At 34.4% G+C, this 22,650-nt stretch overlaps 1 protein-coding gene across 1 annotated transcript in view; it reads right to left on the reverse strand.

Moving 5' to 3' along the window:
* Positions 1-22,650, reverse strand: part of DIAPH3 (diaphanous related formin 3) — a 236,270-nt gene that overhangs the window by 181,808 nt on the left and 31,812 nt on the right. Inside the window, exons 5-15 of the mRNA XM_084520348.1 lie at positions 20,507-20,637; positions 16,155-16,229; positions 16,000-16,069; positions 15,490-15,626; positions 14,918-15,023; positions 2,823-2,933; positions 2,274-2,392; positions 2,009-2,125; positions 983-1,101; positions 772-836; positions 224-328 (exon numbers count right to left, since the gene is read on the reverse strand). Of these exons, the coding sequence (XP_084376474.1) occupies positions 224-328; positions 772-836; positions 983-1,101; positions 2,009-2,125; positions 2,274-2,392; positions 2,823-2,933; positions 14,918-15,023; positions 15,490-15,626; positions 16,000-16,069; positions 16,155-16,229; positions 20,507-20,637 (1,155 nt within the window). The remainder of the gene's footprint in view (positions 1-223; positions 329-771; positions 837-982; positions 1,102-2,008; positions 2,126-2,273; positions 2,393-2,822; positions 2,934-14,917; positions 15,024-15,489; positions 15,627-15,999; positions 16,070-16,154; positions 16,230-20,506; positions 20,638-22,650) is intronic.

Here is a 22,650-nt window from a genome sequence, read left to right on the forward strand (position 1 = left end):
CACAAAAAGGATCAACTGGGATCTCATATTGCTAATTAGTGTCACACTACAATTCCTTGTATAAAACAGAAACAAAAAAACTAGCAGTCAATAATAATCAATAACAGGATTGTTCGAAGCACCCCCAACTGCACTATCAGAATCTGAAAAAAAAAAAAAAAAAGAGTAAAATGAATTCTATTTCAAAAGCAATCTTTCAGACACTCATTAAACTGTCCTATACCTGCAATTTAAAAGCTTGTAGTTCTGCTTCAAGTTCATTGATTCTTTCTTCTTTTTTTTGCAGTAGGGCCTGGGTCTCCTGATGAACTACAAAATCTTTTTCAAACTAAGGAAAAAAAAGAAAAAAATGTTGATACTAGACAGTTCAACATACCTTCTTTGGATTCCCACTTCTCCTTCTGGGTTTCTTAACAAAAAATTGGTAAAGTATGGTAATACAGAGTCTGCAGACACAAACAACTAAATTCTTATTCTCATACTTCAGCTGTATGAGAAACTGTTCACTGTTTAGATAAATATTTCGGTTGATTTTGGGGAGATTTATACGTGAAATCTTAAAATAAATAGTAGAAAGGCTAAGTTAAGGTAACTATTTTACAACTTTTCTGTACTTCCTAGTCCACAAGAAATAGCCAATTCCCACTTCAACCTAAGTAATAATAGTAATTTGAAGTTAAAAGCTATGCCACTTTCAATTACACTATTCATGAAGCTATTAAGTAATTTCCTGTGTCCACGTGATGACCACATAACTTAAAAATTACATACTTTTCTGGAAAGTTCAGAAGCTCTCTCTTCGCATTCTTCTAATCTTGCTTTATCTACACAAATATCTGGAAAAAAAACAAGCAAATACACGCTTGCAAATATACAGGGAAAACAGGACTCTTAACCATAGATACAACTCTAATTTGCTTTCTGAAATACAGAAAAAAAGTATGATATTGTATGATATGATATTTCCATGCATAGCACTTACCTACTAAGTGGCTGAAATTTATATCTAATCTTTTACGATACGTGAAATCTGGGTCTGTTCCACTTCGATGCAACACTATCTGGGAAACGCACTCTTCAATTATTTTGAAATACTGTGGACTAAAGACAGAGGTAAATTCTTTTACAACATTTTTTTTAACATATACTTAAATCCTGTCTATGAATACAGTTGAGGTTGAAAGATTTAGGCTGACTTACTTCTATAGGATAGATGCAAAGGACAAATATGTCTGCTATTTTATTGTACAAGAACAGTTACACAAAGCCTGAATTACCAGTAGACCTAAATATAAAGCCTTCTTATATTATAAACTCCACATCTCTTTTCCTATTGAACTACGGAAAGGCAGGACACCTTCCTGCTTCTTATCAACAGAGAGAAGGCTTTTCCTTCAGTTTTATTCCTTCTGCTTTCATGATATTTGTGACTGTGGGTGCCTGCAACCCTGTTGCAGTAAACTGAATGAAAAATCACATTGTTCTAAAATGCCAAATGATACGACAGCTGGTCCACTTGACTAGAACATGCAAGCTGTGAATTCAAACCCTTTTGGGTGGAAGAGGTGTAGCACAGATGCACCCAAGTCAGGCAAGCACTCTTAATAAGGTGAGATGTGTGGACAAAGTGCACTTCTGTGTATAACGTGCTTTTTGTCCTTTGATCCAAATACACAAAAAAATTACAGTTGATTATGAATCATGTCAGTAGCAGTAAGAGATCTGTTCTGATCACTTATACTTGCAGTACATAAGCTTCAGATCTCAACAAAAGTAGTATTCTCTCTATATAAAATTGTATGCTAAGCAAAAGAGGAAAAAGAGCATACGGAAGACATTCATATTCAAAGCTGATACTTTTGAACAAGAATTCACAAAGGAATACTTCCAAACTGCATTCAGCACAGAAGAATAGTAAAATGTATTTATCTTTAAAATTGTAAAAGCACATTAATGATTAAACAACCACCTAATCCATAACTGACATTTAATATAGCATTAAACATACCGTATAAAATAGTCATTTCTTATCAGCAAAAGATGTTGGAGAATAGAAAGAAAATATCCTTCAGCACTGGTGTCCTTAACTGTATTCCACACCATGTTGTAAACATCATTTACTTCAGTAAGAGAGTTAAGGAAAGTAACAGCAAGGAAGGAACATTTCATTCAAATGTTAACTAATAGTTTTTTTTAACAAAAGCTGTATCAGAAAAATGTCCATTACAGACATTATTTTGTTCATGTTTCTCTTGATGATATCAAAAGGATATTCTAGTTCAGATCTAATATCTTCTAAACGATGAGAGAACTCGATCATGTCTTCTTCCTTATGCTCATTGAACACCTTCAGCTGAATATCTAGTGCTTCATTTTTTATACATTTCAATTGCTGCAAGGAAGAAACAATTGAAAAGCTAGTAAAATTAGCGTCACCCTAAGTAAATAAACTGTATCTTTTATTAATAATTTCTATACGTCTACATCATTTTGAAGCTTAAATAACAAGAACACAGAGTTAAGTCAAATATTCAAAAGGTAATCATGGCTTCAACCTGGCTTAACTAGTGACTGCACTATATTCTGTCGCATGTTCTAAATCAAAGTCCTAAAAGGTTAAGAATTCAGCACAAACTTCAGAGAGCACACTTCACCTTTTCATTCTTATTTTAAGGCTGATTCTCATATCTAACTGCTCAGGCTCCAACTTAATAAAATGCCTTTGAGAATAATTTATTACAACGTGTTCTCTGATTCCCCCTCAAGCTCAAATAGTCCAGTAATTTAAATAGTAATACAAAGAGAGACTACAAGGCGCTTACTGGCAATATCTCTTTTAATCCACTGCGCATAAATTCATTTCTGATGTGAAGCCTAAAATCCAAATCATCAGGAGATGTAACAAGAGCATTGATGAGCTGCATGCAAGCTACCTATAACAAAGGAAAAATAAAACAATTTTTAGTTTTCAATAATCATCACAGTCAAAACAAGACATAACAAACTACCTAATTAGACACATCTAATTATGTCACATCTGATTATCAATATATTATAATCATATAATTAAGATAGTTAAATTTCATATCAGCCATGAGGTATGGATACCAAACACAAGTCATAAATTTCCATAAAAATTGAGTATTTTCTCACTCCATTGAATTTTGCCATTTTATACAAACAGCAAGTTCACTTACCTCAAACACCTTGATAAGCACGATTCTCAATACATAAATAATGCAATGGAAGCATACATTTCTGTAAACATATATATTTAGTGACATAACAGAAATGGTAAAAGCTAACATCGGCATATACAGTGGAAATCAGAAGGCAAAACACATATTTGAACTAAACTGAATCTAAAGAGCAGAATGTTGTTGTTTATTTTTTTTTCTCCTTCTCTTTTTAGAATCTTCCCTCTTATAATGTACTGAGCTTCACAGAACACTTGATGGGAACTGGACTTCAGCTCAAAAGCAAGCATTAGGTTAACTGATGCCTATACAAGTCCACGGTCATCTAGCAAGTAGTCTCTCTTCCCAGGAACGAAGATTTATCTGGAGAACCCACAGCAGGAAGCAGCAGGAATTAACTATCCAGATTCACAATCATCTAGAACAACAGTGAATTATTATTATAATTAATCACAAAGAAGGACCTGCTAGGATAACAGCAGCCATTATTTCTTTTTTTTAATTTGTTGTTGTTGTTTTCCTTTTACCCTCTTTATTGATCGCACATCTTGCTTGAGTGCGCCTGAAATCTGTTATTCGTGCATTTCCAGAGATTTAAGCTGCTTTTAAAAACACAAGTCAATTAGGATACTTGGCCTAATATACTACGTAAACAAGTAAAACAGGCCATGTCAAATACTTTCTCTGTTGTAAAGCCTTTATCATCCAAAAAGGACAACGCATTATTTTGTGGTCCAGGAAAAGGCTCTACTGGGAATATACTGCCCCAGTCACCTTCAAAGTAAGTGTAAGTCCAAGTAATGAATTTATATAAGGTCTCCAATTCCAAATAATTAATTTAAATATGGTACATAACCAGAAGAACTACATGGCCAAGCTACTTTGGTACAGACTGTAGGTAATACAAAGGTACTCATGAGCTTTCCAAGAGGAAAGCACTTATACTTCAGAACATATCAAGATTAAATGATGACACAGACTGACACATCATGTCAGACATGATCATCATTTATCCTACTGCAAGGAATGTAAGTATGAAAGTAGTTGTATATATCACTTTAAATAAACTGTTTTGAGAGTACATGGCAGTCTATGTAAATTAGGTTTACTTGACAGCAGCATTAGAACATGTAGATTAACTGTAGTTAACACTGCAGGGGAAGGAAGTATCTTAGTTATAAGCATAGAGATTTAAAGAGCGTAAGCAATCTGTAAATAGTGGTGAGAGCTGCAAACCTGTTGAAGCAGTGTGTAAGCTCCATCAGGTATCTGGGGACCAAGCACTGGCACATTGTGTCAGACATTCTACACCCAGTCCTGAAAATTGCACCATTTGGAGTTACTTAGTACAATAACTCTGAACCAGGACTTACGGCCATCTCTCCTATCTCCAGAAAGGCATGAGGACACGGAGGAGTGGCATGACTGGAACCACTATACTAACTTCTGTGCTGGAGAAAAAGTACCATGACAGCATCTACTTTTATATTACTCCATCATATAGTGTACCTTGTATCAATAACAATTTTAAAACAGTAATAGGAGGAGGGAGTAAGCTGCTTTCCTCCTTCCCTTTATTTGAATGAGCAACGTAAAATTAAGTTATCTCCCTTTGAAACTTCTATGAAGCTCAGTGCATGCCAATATCTAGATTCACATAATAAAAAACTATTGTTCTTACCATATTGACATCAGTAGGACACAGCACACTAAGTTCAATTATTTTTTAAAATCAACTGTATAAAAAATGTTAAGGTAAACTTCTGTATCTTACTCCAGTCTTAGTCAATAATTATTCAAGATAAAAAATCTAAATAAAATTAATCAACTGGAAAAAAAATCAAAACTTTAGCCAATTGAACATAAAGCTATATCTAAGCAGGCTAAGAAGACAGAGTTTGAGGGACAATCTTCAAAAAATATCTACAATGAACAGAGAAAGAAGGAAGCCAACCAGATAACCTGTAGGGTCAGTAAAAGATCACAGTAAGAAGGTATACCCAGAGAAAACAAACTTCAGTAACACTTCATTGATGTTCTATGTGTGTGAAATTAGTTCCCACAGTAGAACACAGAGAGAGACAGGACATCTTTTGCAGGTTTAGGGGTTGGCAGAAGAACTTATAAACAAAGCCAACAATTAAAAGACACAAAAGAGGATTCACCCAAAAGTTAGGAATAAAATCAAATATACAGTTACTTCAATACTCACTACTGCATATACAGTCTTACTTTAAAGTACATTGACACACCCAGGAAGATGACGAAAAAAAAGCTGATATTTGCAGGGATGTTTTTGGGGAAGATCTGGACAACAGTAGCCTGGTAAGCTTGACTTTTCTACTGTGCAAATATATTGAAAGTATATAATATCTAGAACAGAAGGACAAAATTCTTGAATAGCATGACTAAATGCAACATGAATGAACAATGTGAAAAAATGCAGAACAGCTCTGTAAAGCAAAGACCGTTTTCACAAACTGATGAGATGTTGGTAAGTCTCATGGAATAGGCAAAACCACTCTGACTGGCATAAGACTGGACTTGAAGAAAGAAAAAAAAATACTATACTAGCAATATAAAATACTATTCTAGCAGTCATTTTTAAAAGAACTCAGTTAAATAGGAACACAAGTAATGGGACTGCACCATTTGACCATTCTGTCTTCACAAAATATGTTTCCTTGAGAAAGATCTTTCAGATTTGGGGCTGCTTCACTAAAATTATAAATAAGAAATAATCCCCAGTTATTCTTCTTTGAACAACCAACTTGAAAAGTGGCTAAATTGATAAGTTTGGGACTTAAACTGTCACAGTAGATCCTGTCATCTTTGTAGTGCTTGTCAGAGCTATTATTCTGAAATCTTCGAGTAATTGTCTTAATAGTACCCAATACAGGAGAAATTAAGACTCTTCTCTTGCACAATCAAGCTTTTTTGGAAACACAATAAGCTCTTCATACCCGATATTTGTCTGTCATGACCTTTAAAATCTTGCTCAGAACGTGTGTTGCATGCTGGTAGCCCAGATATTTTTACTAATAACAGGCTACAAACTTTGTATTAAGCTAAGAATACATGCCTCCAGACTTGTCAGGCTATACTGAGACTTTGCTTGGCCTGCCTGGATCTTTGTTTCAGCTTATTTATCTGCAATAGGAGTAGGCTAATATCAGAATGACTACTATCCTATTTGTTTTAGATTTGACTTAGCTTTGTACAAGTTTGGTTTGTGGCACACAATTCATATGCACATTTTACTGATGCATATATTTCTATGACTAGCAGGTAGATATATGACCCTAAACAAAGTGCAGCACAGAGGAGCAGAGGCACGGGATAAGAGCAGACATGTTTATCTGACAATAATTTGATTAGTCCTTTAACACTTTATTTAAATTAATGATAGATCCCTGACTTTTAATGGAATCTGTGTTCCTTATGCCCACAAATAGCACAAATTACAGTAAAACAACTTGGAGGATCTGACCAGACTCGTCTGTAACTTGGATGCTACAAATGACAGTTGAAATGTACTACAATTCCTTACAGAATATATTCTCTTATTCTCTAAGTATAGGCTATATTGTTTATTCTTAAACTTTTTTTTTTGTATTTGATTTAGTATAGGTCCACTTTACAAATCCATCCACATCCACATCCACTGTCAGTATTCGTATTTTTCCCTCAGTAGCTTTTTTTTTTTTTTTTTTTTCTGCCACTAATTTTGTAGTGCTTTATCTCTCTGGAAAAAAAAAAAAGAGTCATTCATTCAATTTTATTTTCTTGATTCAATTAGCTCTTCCATTCAAAACTAGTAATTCAGTATCTCTGGTTGTATTACCAGTATTACTGGCTGAGACTCTACAAATGTGTAGATGATAACATACAGTCAGTTATAATATACTCTACTGCCCATTTACATTTATATTTCAATAAAACAAAATTCATGGTGTTTGATTACAACAGAATTAGAACCTTTGACATTATTATCAGTAGTGTAGAACAGTATATTTACAACATTAACATGAAAAAAAATAATAAAATGTATGGACATGTAAGCAAGAAATTAGATTTTATCTAATTTGATTTAAACTATCAAGGAAGAGGCAATCAAGAAAGTAGACTACAGTGTAAATCCAGACCAAACTGGTTTAATCTTTGATGTAGCAATGTAATCTAGATGAAATGATGTCTACAGATGCAATTGCTGCTAAAACATTTTTTTTTTCTTTTAATTCCCCAAATGAACAAGGTACTTGTACACACATGCTCTTCAAATAAAAAACAAGACAAGATACCACAGTGAAAAGCAAGAAACCTATCAGTGAAAAGTACCACTGTTCTAGTATTCAAGTCAAATTTGATCAAGTGGGAATTCAACTTCAGTTTGTAACTACAACATAAGTTAGTTTTCCTGGAATAAACAAGACAAAGACCCAGTGGATTTTGTTAGCAAACTATTCCCATAGGAATACAAAGACAACAGTGAAAGTTCCAAATGGAATTCTGCAAAAGCAGAACAAGAAGCGGTTATACAAGAGGAAGCAAGTAAGCAATGCCTCATTTAAATCTACCTTTGAGTAATTTGCTTCATGAAACTTTAAAAAGAAGAAAAAAAAATGAGAAAAACAACAGCAAGAGCCTATTACTATATCACAAATGTTTATAACATGTTTCAAATGAAACTACTATTTAATGGCAGCTACAAAGAGAACAGAGGCTCTCTCTTCAGAAGTAGCCACATGTGAAGAGGACAAGGGGCAACAGGTACAAGCTGAACTGGGAGAGGTTTCAATTTGATTTAGAAAATAATTTTTTAGAGAGAACAATCAATCACAGGAAGCCTCCCCAGGGATGTGGTGTAGTCTCTATCACTGGATGTTTTCAAGAAGTGACTGGACAGGGTGCTAGATAATCTCATTTAGGCTCCTATTTCCACAAAAGGTTGGACCAAATGATCTTTAGAGGTTCCTTCCAACCTGGGCTGTTCTCTGATCCTATGATTAGTATGCAATACTTAAATTATTGTGATAACACATGATAACAGGATTTTGAAATTTGTTCACTCGTATCAATGTAGAATACAAGATCAGTAATAACAATTCAATAAGGAAAAAAATATTTTACATCTGTCAAAAAGAGGAAAAAATAAACTTGTGAACATTTTAGTAACACAGCTGTTGGGAAAGCTAGATTTTGGGGGCACATACCAAACACAAGATAAAAATACCCTTCTCATGCTTGAAGAACAGCATCCAAGTGGGTTAATAACTGGCAATTTTAACCAATAACCCATTGAAGATTCAAGAACAAAAACTTTTTTCTAAGGTTTGCAGTTGGAATAAAATATATTAATATTTTTTACCTCTATGTTTAAAGGTATGTCAATAAAAATGCAGCAAACCTGGTACAATTAGCGTCTGCATAAGGCACAAGAAAAAAATCAAGACACAGAATTGTCAAGAGTTTTCCAGTACAATACAGCTCAAACTTCAGATGCTTATATATTGATGCCTATATGCAGACAGATACCCACATGCAGCCGTGTGCTTTGCCAAACTTCCATTCTTATTAATTAATTGCCTACTGGATTTTATAAGCAGTTCAGATCTTTACAATACCCATGGAGTGACTGGGACAGCTAATACATTATACAGCTAATACCATTATAGCTGCTTCAGTGCATTGTATTGAGCTACCAAATTCTAGCCCAGAAGAGTGAGAAGGAAGAGTGAGAAGAAACCTCTTGAGTTAAATTTGTTGTATCTGCAAGTACTGTACACATTTGCTTAATGCACAAAGGCATCTGCAGTGATGTTTGAGAAACTAAATTGCACTTCAGACTTCCCTTGGATACATGAGAATTCAAACCTCTAGCTCACTTGCTTGATGGGCTGACTTACTTGAAAACTCGCTTGTTCCCAATCAACAAAGTTTTGAATAAGTCTGAAATTTTGCCTCCACCATATGAGCCTACTTGCTTAAAAAAATCTCAACCACAAAAATGCCCCCCAAAAATAAGTAAAACCTGTCATTTTTTTAAATAATAAAAAAAAGTACATGCCTTTTCTGTAGAAATATCAGATTAATAGCTCTTCATTTTAAAGCAGTACTAAAGCTGTTTAACAGCATGTTTTAAAAATTCTGAAGATTCACATACAAGCTGGTATTTATAATTGTTAAATTACAGGGAGCACCACTGACTTCAGATCTAACAATAGTCAAGCAATAGGTTTGCTCCCATTTCTTAATATATTCACTGCCTATTCACAGAGCCTATCAGAAGGGTGTGTAAACGGGGCCTTTCAGGTTCCACTGTCCAACCTCTAATGCTGCAAATAAAGAGTCAGACCAAAGAGAAAACAGGGTACAAATAGTTGAAACAATTTCTTAAGGGAGAAAGGAAGCTAGAGACAAGTAATTCTCTTCTTCAAGCATTTTTCTCTACATATACAATTCTAAGCAGTATCCACTCATAATTACTTGTCTTCAATGTTCCTAATTAAGCAAAAATTGAAGAACGTTTATCCCAACTCCCATCATTGACAATTCTCAAAGTACAAAACACTTATTCAAAATGCTGTGATGCTCCAGTTGACAGCTATGTAAGTGTCAACTATTGGTACGCAGAAGAATCAGTCATTACTTGCACTCCAGAGGAGAGGGCCCAAACTGACAATTCAACAGTATTCTTTTACACCTTATTACCTCGAATGAAACTGACAGTCTTTTGAATTCTCAGTCATGGGCAAAAAGAGGCAAGGCCATGTCCATATCAAAAAGGCAACTCATCTTCAATAATGAAGAGGTATTCCTGGTGAGGTAGCATGAGGTTTAGTCAATTAGCTTCCTCAGAAGTCATCGTGACTAAAATATTCTGAGCAAATGATCTGTACTTAAAACCAATTGATCAGAAGTTGTAGATTCTGCAGACAGAGGTATTTTGTCAGCATTGAGAAGATGCCTGAAAAAGTCAAATTATTTTTGGCTCTAACACTGTGAAAGACACATGGTAATACACAGCTCTCTGGTGCACTTTCTAAAATTTTGCTGTGTTGCCAAGGACTGCAATTTCTATGCTATTTCCTGAGGGGCAGCTCTAAACTAAACAGTATTTTCATCCTGAGAGTATCTTGATTTTTTTGTAACAGGCATGCAGTTAAGGCATATGGAGGCACTTTCTTCAGGGAAAAGCTTAGAGCAAACCTTTCAGTTCACCTGTCTGTGTGGTTAGATGCTTCTTTCCCTACTTCATCCCTTAAGAACTGCAGCTGAATATAGTCTACCATGTTAATTTTCAAGGGATTTTCAGGTTTGAAAGTATATTCCATCTGGAATGTTTTAAATTCCCTGCTGTCACATGGTGGGCAGGTACAATACTTGGCTTTGTATGTTTATCTACAAGATGAACATACACTGATAGGAAGATAGGTAGACAGACAATATTTTTGGTAGGGAAGAACTTTGCATGGATGATGATAGAGTTCACCTGGAATGGCAAAACTTTGAATGTTTTTCTATATGAGAAAGTAGACCAATGAGATAAGATACATTCTGCTAAGTGAGAAGTTACAACTTGAAATTTTAATCCTGATTTTCCTCTGATTCTAAACAGTGATGTCTATCAAGTTACAGAATGCATTTTCTGAGGATTATACAGCCAGTAGATCAAACTTCTGTTCTTACCAGCTGAACACAAAGCAGAATATACCTGGTGATTTTCTAGTGGAAAATGCTAGCCATATCTCGGTAGCTCAGAGAAGCTTTTCCTCACATAGACAAGATTATCATTTCTAAATAGATGACTAAGTATCGTCTTATGTCACATCTTCAGAATAAGAAAACTGCACCAACATTTCCTACTTCACTTTTCTCACTCTTACTGCAAGTTGTAGAAAAGACTACTGATAATGAAGGTTTAGTTAAATTTTATTTGCCGATATTAAACCAGATATAGACTTGGTTTGTTATAGACCCTATTGATGTTCATCAATTATTTCCCCTTTGTAATGAGAAAATGTTTTTAGCAGTGACTTTGAGATGTATTGTCTGTACAATTGTACCTTTGCACATTTACATGAATCTTAAACAAATATTATCAGTTTTTGCATTTAGACAAAGTAAGCTTTGCTCATATTAGATACTCAGTTACGGAAAGTATCTCATTAGCACTGAATGTCCAAGAATCAGCAAGTGATTCAGCTAACTAAAATACCACAGACCATATGATCCCACATTCTTACATTAGATGAAAAAGAAAAATGAAATGTTATTATCTGACAACCTATAAATACTGAGAGTAATGTTACTCATGAGAACTTTGATGTGAAAATGCTTCTTTTAGGATAGGCATAAAGCATCTGCAGGTTTCCACAGGAATAAGCAACACTCATTTTTCAGGAACTTAATTGGAAAAGGAAGAATAGCAACTTTGTTGTACTTCTTGCACTTTGTACCTCTTCTCTGTTCTAACTGAGAAATAATAAGATCACATCTGCCACTAGAACTGAAGAGGAAAAGAACAGCTTTCTTCCATTAGTTAAACTGCCTGCCCAAGGAACAGTGATGGAAGATGATGATTAGAGAGTGGAAGCATTCATCTGATTCTACAAGAAGATTGAGGAAGAACTGGGCAACTCTATTGCTTTTTGGTTGCTGTTGTGGTCTTAAATACATCAAAATGGGTTGTGACAGAAGAACAGTATTTCCTGCCTCCATAACTTCAACAACTAAAGTATTTAGACTTCTTCAGTTGCTGCCACAAGTACATAAGGTACCAGGTTGCCTTGGATGCATTTTCTTGAGCACAGGCATAAGATATTAAACTACCTTTACTTTAACAAAACCATAAATTCAGTATTATTCTTGGCTATAGCAATATTCTCAAACTAGGATCACCAATCTTGCCTTGAACCAAAAATATTTAAGTACTCTTTCCATAATTTTGGATGATCTTTACAGAAGTTCAGAATTAGAACAGCCTTTGCTTTCAGCAAATAAAAAAGTAAATACAGAGAGCTTTCACTAAAATGCAAAAATTATCATACTAAGGCTTCTTATATATTCAGCCTTCAAGTAACAGAAATGCTAGTCAATTCAAAATTGAAAAGGTCAGTTGTTAGTGTCAAACTGAACTGCCACAAAGCAGACTACATATATCACGTAGATAATCAAGGCAAGTATGCCAAGTAACTGACAACTGTAAACTTCTGTCTCATTAAAACACTGTCAAATTAACCACCAGGTCAATGTCATTGTTAAAAAAAGTTTACAACTGGTTCACATGAGACACAAGGAGCCTTGATTTTTCTGGTCTTAAGCAACAACAACAAATCTAGCCACCACTTGTAAAGTCCGAAAAAGAAAAAAAGCTTTTTAGAATTAGTGTTCAAATGCAAGTTTAAATAAAATGTGAACTTTCATCAGAAATTTTCATGTCCACAAAAGGTAAAGTGAATGTAACAGTGAAATCTTAATTATTTTTAGGAACCTTAGAGTAACACTCCAGTAAATCCAGATTAATGTATTTAGCATAAGTATTGCAAGTATAACATTTAGAGTAAATTCTCAGTTTCTCACAGCAAATGGAGGTACAGCACAAGCATAAGAAGCTATAACTAGTATAGTTATAGTACTTGTATATAACCTGTATATAACTAGTATAGTAAAGTACTTGTTTAGCATGTGAAGGGCAATCCTAGAAAAATAAGCATTACTACACAGTTAGCAAATCAGTTTAAATTTTCTGCACCAATTATCTCATCAGCAGTATCTTACAAATGGTAAGCATCTCAGGAAAAAGTCCCTTGGGGACCCAGGAGTAGGACTTAACAATCCTTGTGGGTCCCTTCCAACTCAGGGTATTCTATGATTCTAAATAAGTACGAATGCAATAATATTTATAAAAAAGATCTAACTACTTAGAGATAGCAGCTATTACTGTTTCTCAAAGGGGCTGCTAACCAAAGACTGCAATTTCTGAAACCTATTCAAAAATGTTCATCTAAAATGGCAACTATCAGCTCATCTTTAGTTTATACTGCAAGGTTTATAAAGGCCTTTATACATTTATTTAATTTTTAAAAATGTAGAAGTGGAGACTAGGGTAAAGTGTGAAGTACGTAGAATTAATTTATTTGAAGCAGCAGGTAAATTAAGGCGCTGCTTGTAAGGTAGTTTTCATGCCCTTTTTGAACGATATAGAAAAGTGAGTCATAGCTCTTTTCTTCCTTATTAAATCTACACACATGAACGTATGCAACTCTGCAAAGCAGGAATCACATTTGGAAACCTAGCACTCAAAACAAAATGCTGTTATTTCATGACTGAATCCCTACAAAGCTCAAAGAATGGTCAGAGAAATACTGTACGCTATTAAATTTTAGGCATCTCATGTTAGTGGTGTGATCCACCTTCTGGAAATTCTCAAACCGTTATATGCTGTGTAGAAAATACAGACTCTTACATTTTCTGAAGTTAGATATAATCCCTTGCAACAGGAAGATATCATTTTCCATGATCTAAAGCATTTCTCCCCACTAGATCAAAGTATTTTAAAACTTTTAAAACTTTTAACATTCATGTCAAAAAAAGAAGATGCTCAATTAATAAAAAGAGAAACTGAACTACCAGTATTCAACATTAAAACTAATTTCTGTGTTGTTGATGTGTTGTTGGTTTTGTGTTTTTTTAATTATTTTACTGATTATATTTCTGATTAAAATTTTCTTAGTACATACTATTATATATTAATTTCTTCCATATTCATTACACTAACACAATGCCAATAAAAGTAATAGAAAATGATAAATTTTTCATTTTTTTCAGGTTGATCAAATACGAGGTATTTTTTTACTTTTATCTCAACCCAATATCAAAGTTCACAAGCAAGTCAAGAAAAAAAAAAAAAAAGAACAGGTGCATCGAGACAAATGTTATGTTGCCCTGAAACTGACATGCCCAAGCTTGCAGTTGCACTCCTGGCCCAAATACCTACTGCCTACTATCTCCAGGACGCTAAAACATGGAACAAAAATCATACTCAATAGGAACTTATTAACTGAACATCATTCACCTTGAAATTTAGATGAAACAGATTCCAGAGGAAAATAAAAATATATAAGATCATATATGTAAAATTAATATTGAAGAACTGCAAAGATACTTGCAAAAATACCAAATGTAGAGACCGAAAACTACATGAACCCAGTGTTCAGTCTGGTAAATGCAGACTCAAGAGCCTTGAAATATTGGAAGGAAGCTTGTTTTACAGTCTATAATTTCCTTCTGCAGCCCTACTAAAACTGGGGCTTTAAGCTCCCTCTCCTCTTCCTCCTTTTTTGCTTTTTCCTCCTCTTCTTGCTTTTTTTATTTTTAATATTTATATGAGTTTTAGCTGATATCAACAGAAGTGAGATATTTTTGCATTTGAATGCATGACTCATGCTTTATTTTAAAAGACAGTATGTTTACTTCCTAAAGTCTGTAAGATTTGAGTAAATATAAGTCAAATTAACCTGCAACACCCCAACATATCTCAAAACTGAATCTTTCTATGATGCATTTTAAAAGATTATATTTTTAAAAACTACAAAATTTGACCCTCATTTGAAACCATCTCTCTCCTCCTTCTCCCCCCTCCCCGCCCCAAAACAGGAAAATATGTAAATTTATTTTTGCTTGTTGCAAAGACTATTTGTGCAAAAAAGATTTCTTACTTGCAGCTGAACTGAGTTATCCTGAAGTCCTTCCACAATAGGAGAGAATCTATCAACATTCTTTTCCTCTGCTGCTGCTGTTATAGCTTCCAAAATCTTTTCAAGGCTGTAAGAAAATAAAAGCATTTCACTTAGAAGAGGTTATATAACCTTCTTCTTCATTTGTTATCTGAAGACTCATGCTGCCAAAAAATTCACCTGTTTCAGTATCTCAAGTACAAATGTAGGAGTTTTAAGCATTTTTTGTTTCCTTTGGAGACTTTTGTAAGTGAAGAATGACTTACTGGATTACATTGGTTAAGATACCTGAAAAGTAATGCTAAAAATCTTACAGAAAAAAATGGCTGCATAACTACTTTCCATCGAACCAGTTCCTTCACATGACAAAAAGAAAAGTCTTATTGATATGACCATAACAAAAATTACAGAAAAAGGTATTTTCAACAATGACAGCATAGTACAGATATTACTTTCAAACATAAGTTGAAAAATTCAGCATTTCATTTAGGTGCAATTATAATTTTGGATATCCTAAAATCACTTTACTATTTCTGGCTAAACACAGTACTTACATGCTTTCTTCTCCAACAATGCACATTGCAGAAAGGAGTTTAACTATATCAGTCATCATACTAGTTTGCTTGGGATCAATTGCTTTGATCAGCAACAAAAGGCTCCTCTCTTCTCCCAGAATTCTTTCCAATCCATACTAAACAACAGAAAAATGGTTGTAAGAAGAGTTGGAGGGAAACCAAGTGACAATACTGAATACCAAGCAAAATGTAACAGTTCCCTCAAGTAAGTATTTCAAATGACATTTAAACCATTCAAATAATTAAAAAAATAAATGAGGAAAAGGTGCAAAACAGGTCACTCATTCTGTAACAAGAACAAACATCAGCATCATAAATTTACACTATTCTCAGAGTATATTTCTGTCGAGAAGTAGCAGAATGATCTTCAAGCCACTGCTGACAAATACATTGCTTCTCCAAACTCCACACGCTTATGTATTTTGATAATTTACATCATCTGATTGAACAGCAGTAATTCAAATTTCCAGATTAATGTAAATCCCATACCTTATTGTTCATGAAGGCTCTCAAACATTGTATAACCTTATGCTGACTCCTCTTCACAATTTTGTCTTGGCTGAATAAATTAAAAAAATATATTGTAATTAAATGCTGATTATGTATTAAGAAAAGCTGATAATTTTATAGAAAGACATCCTTACTGTTTTGTCTCAACCAGCCTTTCCAAAACGTCCAAGAGCAGCCCCAGACCTTCTCGGCCAAAGTTTTCAACCCAGCTACATGGAAAGACAGACATTATAATGATTGATACTTCAAAGACTATTTACAATAAAAGAAAATTTTCAGAATAAACAAAAGCAGTATAACTGGATCATTTTAAGATCAACTCTACTGAATTGAGGATCAAGATACATTGCGTTCACTCATTGACCCAATTACATTAAAAAAATAAAAATGACAGTATCCATTAAAATTTTTAATTTTACTTTAAAATGAACAGTTATACTTTCTTTGGTAGAGAATTGTAATTATTAAAGATCTTGCAAAAGAAGAGAAGAAAAACAACAATTTCTGCGACTCAGTGTTCTAGCACCTCCCAGAAAAGTATAACCTCTGGTTATACTCTAATATAACCAGAAAAGTCAGAGAAGGAAGTAAATACCTAAAGGAATTGCAGAAATGGCTGCCTGAGATATTAATTTATATGAATACTTCCAAGAGAACACAACAACAGGTAATCAGCTCTTGCTATATCTATCTTTGGTGGGGTTAAACCTGGGCAAGTTGTTTCTACACATGACAACTGCTTCACAGTCCTGTTTACTATTGGTCAAATCCTCTCTTCTCTGTAGGCAGAGCATCTACAAAGTCCTTCTCCTCAGTGGCTGACAGCAGTAGTGCAGCCATCCCTTTGACAGTAGCTGTTGATCTTGCTGAAGCAATAATGTTTGATCAATTACCTAACCTTACGTTTCATGGACAACACTATCATTTATAGTCATAGCAGCAGGCATATTCTGCTCTTTGCACTTCATTGTCATTTAAGGGAAGGTGATACTTGAAGACTCATCTCTTTCCATAATTGGCAGGAAATACCTCCTGACACATTTTGTCAACTTTCCATACTACTGCCATATGGCAAGTCCTTGGATCTCTTATTACTGTCTTTGGCCAACAAGACAAAGTTATTTCATAATGGATCTCTCTTGCATACTCTTTTTGTTTCCACTTTTAAATTACCATACTACTTTTAACTACTAACTGGTTAGAAAACCATCTCTATCTGGAGCATATATAGCTAGCATGACACAGATGCAATACTTTTCACCATCCTCATCATCAAAACACATATTCTGTTGGGGGTGTTGTAACAATAGTTTCTCTGAATTCTTTACATTATTACTTTTAAACATTTTAAGCTAAGGAAATCCCTTGTCATGCACTAAAAAAAAAAATGTAAAAAGGGAGCAACCCATGTGCAATGTCAGAAGTTCAGCATCGTAAAGAGGTTGATCAGAATTAGTCAAAAAATTATCATGTTCACTTCACTTGCAGTATAGCCTCTCCATTGTTTTTTTGTTTGTTTTGTCTATTCACAGACACTGTAACAAAATATTTATTATTGATTAAAATTTAAGTATTATTGTAGTAATTGATTATTATAATATCATTTTAAGCAGAATAATGAAATACTTCTATAATGGTGGGATCTTAGCACTAACAAATAACAAGCCATTCTGTTGGAAGTAGCACAAGGTAGATGCAGCAGCTCTTTTGAAATACCAAGTACTTCCAATCCCATCACAGGAATGGATTAAAATGTGCTTTGCATCTGCTGGACATGGAATTGTAATGGTCTTAAAATTATAGATAGAACCAGATGAGATGATTTTATACGTTCTTTGTATAAACCTAAATATATACGAAAATAGGTTTTCTCCTTCCCAGATTGGTGTTCTGTTCTAAACACACTTGAAGGCAAACAACCATCAAGTATTTTGAGTATAACTGGCTATATCTGATTTAAAGATGATCCTCCTAGATATTTCTGAGCATATTTTTTATTAGAATTGTGAGCAGCCACTTTGTCATATGTCCAGCAGTTGAGAGCGCTGAGAATGATTTAGTGCATAAAATACTGCTGCATTATTATTGTCCTTTCCTCTGCTTCCACAACAGCAGAACAAAGATTACTTGCAATATCCACAGCCAACACAGCTTTTTGTCAGTCTGACAAAATACCAAGCTATCAGTGTCCCATTCTCAAATTATTTTAAGAAAAGTTCTCTTAATGAAAATATCCAAATTTGTTGCAACTATTATTCAAAAGGAAAAGCAACAATCGTAGATAACTTGTTAGCTGCACTACGATGTTATTTGTAATACTATTTAGCTGTGGTAAATCTCCAAATTACTTTTTACCAACTGTGTTGGGACCTGTGAGGTAATAACATCCTATTTATTTACCTGAAGAACAGTGATCAAGATCGGTGGATACATTTCGCTCTTGAGGCTTTCTTTTTTTAGTGATGGGAAACAAATACTATTTTTTGCACTAAGCCATAGATTTAAATTTATTTTTTTTTCAAAGTACCAGGATCAAACTATTCAACAACACCATTTGACTCTGATTTTCTCTGTGAGCTAAAAATATGCTTTCCAAAACCAATTAATTGAAAACAATGTTGTGGAGCCTCATCTTTCATTATCAACTGGAATGTCAAGAATAGTTAAACTGATTAAAATATTTGGAAGAAGTTTTGTGTTGTTTTTTTTTTTAGTCTATATTGTCAAAAAGATTACAGCCCAGAAATGTGAATATCTGCACCCAATTAACATAAACGTTCATGGGGTTACTCATTATGTTCTAACGTTACTCATTAGAAAGATGCGGGCATGTGCTTTAAAAATGTTGAGCCTGCAAGTGTTTATTATGGAGAACACTGCACTGCCATTACATTTCTGCTGTTTTTTTAAGGGAGTCCTAATGAACAGCTTGTTTGTTTGTTTGTTTGTTGGGTTTTGTTTGTTTGTTTTTTCCTGAGACTATTTAAAATGCTCTGTTTAAGCCTAGTGAGGTCTATCTTAACAGTCTTTTTTGCCACCAGTCAATACATCAGCAGACTGTTTTAGAACCCGTATGTTGTTATGGTTGGGATCCTTTATTTGATTTGTAGACTAAAATGTGTTTATGGACAAGCAGTGTACATTTTTTTTTTGCAATATTGATGTCTACTGCTGTTTTTACAAGCCGCTGTCAATCTCCTTCCAATTCAGACCTATGCTTAGGCCATATATCCAGTAAATTCCTAATGAGTTCTACTCCAATACAAGCATTGTATGTTCTTTCATATAGGAGGATTAACTTTTCTCTTGGTGTGTGAGAAAAGGGCAGCAAAGGGGATGACAATCAAAAAAAATGAAATGATCCAGTCGTATCAAGAACAGAGAGAAAAGACTGCTCTAAACTTACGAGCATGTCTTATGATTTGCATTTCTATTCCAGACACATGACTTCTGCAGTCAACAGCTCAAGTTTTCTTTGTTAAATCAACACGTGTAATTACGAGATGCCCTAAGCTGTTGTTTGTTTTGAAATAAAGAAAGGAATGAAATACTATATCAAAAAGTAGTTTCACATTCATGGAAGAAGTGCAGTATCTACTGTAAGACCATCTGTCAGAAGCACTCAGGTTGATTCAAAGCATATTTTTTCCATGTGGACCATTATATGTTCTAAATAAGACAACCCAATCCAAAAACAGATGAATAGAAGGAAAGAAGCAAGTGCCCATACAAAGGACAACACATCAACAACTCTGCCCAGCAAGCTGCAGAAAGAAGAAAATTGTTGAATCCTCTTAATCACATACCTACATAAGCATCCCCAGCAGTTCATTTGTATTATTTTACACTAAACCAAAAACACTTCACAAAATCATGTGTTCAAACAGTGGCTTAAATAGATGATCTACAGCAAAAAGCTATAAATTCGAGTAAAATTGAGTAAAATATAGAGTATAAAAGAATAGAATAAAATAGTATAAATGTGCGTGTATATTATACATCTATTATATGTATATATATATATATATATATAAAGTGCGTGTGTGTGTGTGTAAATGTATGTATGAAACTATGTTTTCTGGCTAAAAAAAAATACACAAAGGTGCCTATCTCTCATTATTGATCACCCTGACAAAGTATATTACAATATTAAAGAACTGAGAACATTACAAAAAGAAAAATAAAGAAAACTTTTTACTATTTAGCACAAGAAAACAGTGATCTGCTCTGAGCTGTACTTGTTTCACATTCTCTTAGAATTACTTTGTACAGATCAGTGACATCTGCTTAAAAACAGACCTGCAGAAGATGCATAATCAATGCAGAAAAAGAAAAAAGGTATAATCATTCATTAATACATATACATTCATTAAATGGAAAACCCTGAAACATGCCACCTACAGAGCCATTAATTTTAATCCATGAGGAAATAAAAACGTGATCAATCTTTGCAAAATTTGTTAATGATGTTCAAATTCTGTATTACCTGACAGGATTACTAGTCAAGGACACACGAAGTGATTCTAAGCAAGTGACTAGTCTTTCATCTGTTGACCCAGATTTTAATTCCTGCATAAACTCTTGGGGTGAAATCTTCCGACGGTTCTTGAGACTTCCCTGAAACACAGAAAATGCATTCATTTTTTATTTGGTACACTTGAATAGATTACTAATAGCTAACCTTTGGTTTCACTTCTTAAAATAATAGGAAAAATATTTTATCCTTAAATCAGTATTTGTTGTCCATCTACTATGTATGCTGAATGCTGACTACATTTTTGCTGATTTATGATCAAGTTTATGACCAGTAGTCAAAAGCAGCAGGCAACAAATGTATGCATCATGCATACGTGGTGAAATACAGTTTTTTAATGCATGGATTCTGTTTATGCATTACAAACATCTTAATTTGCAATTCTCAGCAGAAGAAAAAAAGATTCCGAGTTGATCACAGGGCAAGTGTCCAGACAGGTCGCTGCATCCATATAAGAATACAGATTGAAGAACTAGAGCACCAGAAGAGCCTTCAGGATATTACATTGTATCTAATCTAAGCAATACAGGTTGAAAGACTGACTGATTCATCATTGCATTTGTGATGTCAAATGTTGCTTAAAAGCAAGTTCAAGATATTAATGACTTGTCTGGAGGATACAGAACATCCAACGTTTCAAAGAAAACAACAGTAATACTGAACCAATGAAGTCCTACAATTTGCAATTAAAACTGCAAATCTAAGAGACACTGACCCTATTCTTAAGGCATTCTCTCCTCTCCCCTCGCCTTTTTTTTCTAAATTAGCAGCAAAGACAAAATTTGTAGACACTGGAAAACAAGTTTACTCCACATAATTCCTACCTATGACATAAGGATAGATACAGTTCTTAGAAAAAAATAACTAAATTCAAAAACAAAAGCCATCAACAACAAATAAAAAACAGTACACAACCTATATTTGGGTAGATCCATTTTGATATGCTGGAAAGACTCCCTTTTCTGGGAGCAGAATAACATTTCTGTGTGAAATACTCACTATTCTGTGATATGGCATTAAAGACAGTTACTTGATAATACTTGATTATGTTATAAGCCTGACTTGGCTTAAATCAGAAAATGAAGAGAACTGGACTTGCAGTGCAATAATAACTTGAAATTATCCACCATAAAAGGTGAGATAGTCTCATTATGTTATACAGAGCCTTGTATAGAAGATAGTTTCTTATTTTGGTAGATCCTCAAGAAGTGCTGAAAGCTATCATTTCCTGCTCTCGGAAGCAAAACATCATGAAAAAGTTTCTGGAAGAGGTGAAATCAAAAACTGGGAAGACTAGTTTACAGACCAGACAGATGTACTGCTGTGCTGACAGTCAGAAAGATCTCAACAGGCAGGAGAAACAGGCAGAGAGGGATCTCATGGAGTTCCACAGCAGGAAACATACCTGGGGAATAACAGTGCGCAGGAGGTCCTGGTGGAAAACTAGCTGACCACAGGGGAAGACATCCTTCTGATCTAGAAGGATGAGTGATGCTCATCCTTTCCCCCTGCTCAGCATTGGTGAGACACATCTGGAATGCTGCATCCAGTTCTGGGGCCCTCAGTACAAGACTTACTGGAACATACTGGAGTGACTCCAGCAAAGGGTCATGAAGGGACAGGATCTTCTTAAGTATGAGAAGAGGCTGAGACAGCTAGAATTGTTTAGTCCTCAAAAGAGAAGGCTATGGGTAATATTATGAATAAGTATGAATATTATGATGTATTTGACCAGAGGGAGTAAAGCAGGAAACTCGCCAAGGGTGACCAGTTAAAGGACAGAAGGCACAAACTCGAACACAGAAAACTGTAAAAACATAAAGATCACTTTTTCTTGTTTTTCTTTCTTTCTTTTTTTTTTTTTTTTTAAATATCCTGTGAGGGTGGTCAAGCACTGAATAGGTTGCCCTGGCAAACTGTAGTCTCCACTCTTAGAAATAGTAAAAAATGAATCACAGAATCACAGAATTTCTAGGTTGGAAGAGACCTCAAGATCATCGAGTCCTACCTCTGACCTAACGCTAACAGTCCCCACTAAACCATATCCCTAAGCTCTACATCTAAACGCCTTTTGAAGACTTCCAGGGATGGTGACT

The sequence above is a fragment of the Aythya ferina genome (genome assembly GCF_964211825.1).
Source record: "Aythya ferina genome assembly, chromosome: 1".
Classification (NCBI taxonomy): Eukaryota; Metazoa; Chordata; class Aves; order Anseriformes; family Anatidae; genus Aythya; species Aythya ferina.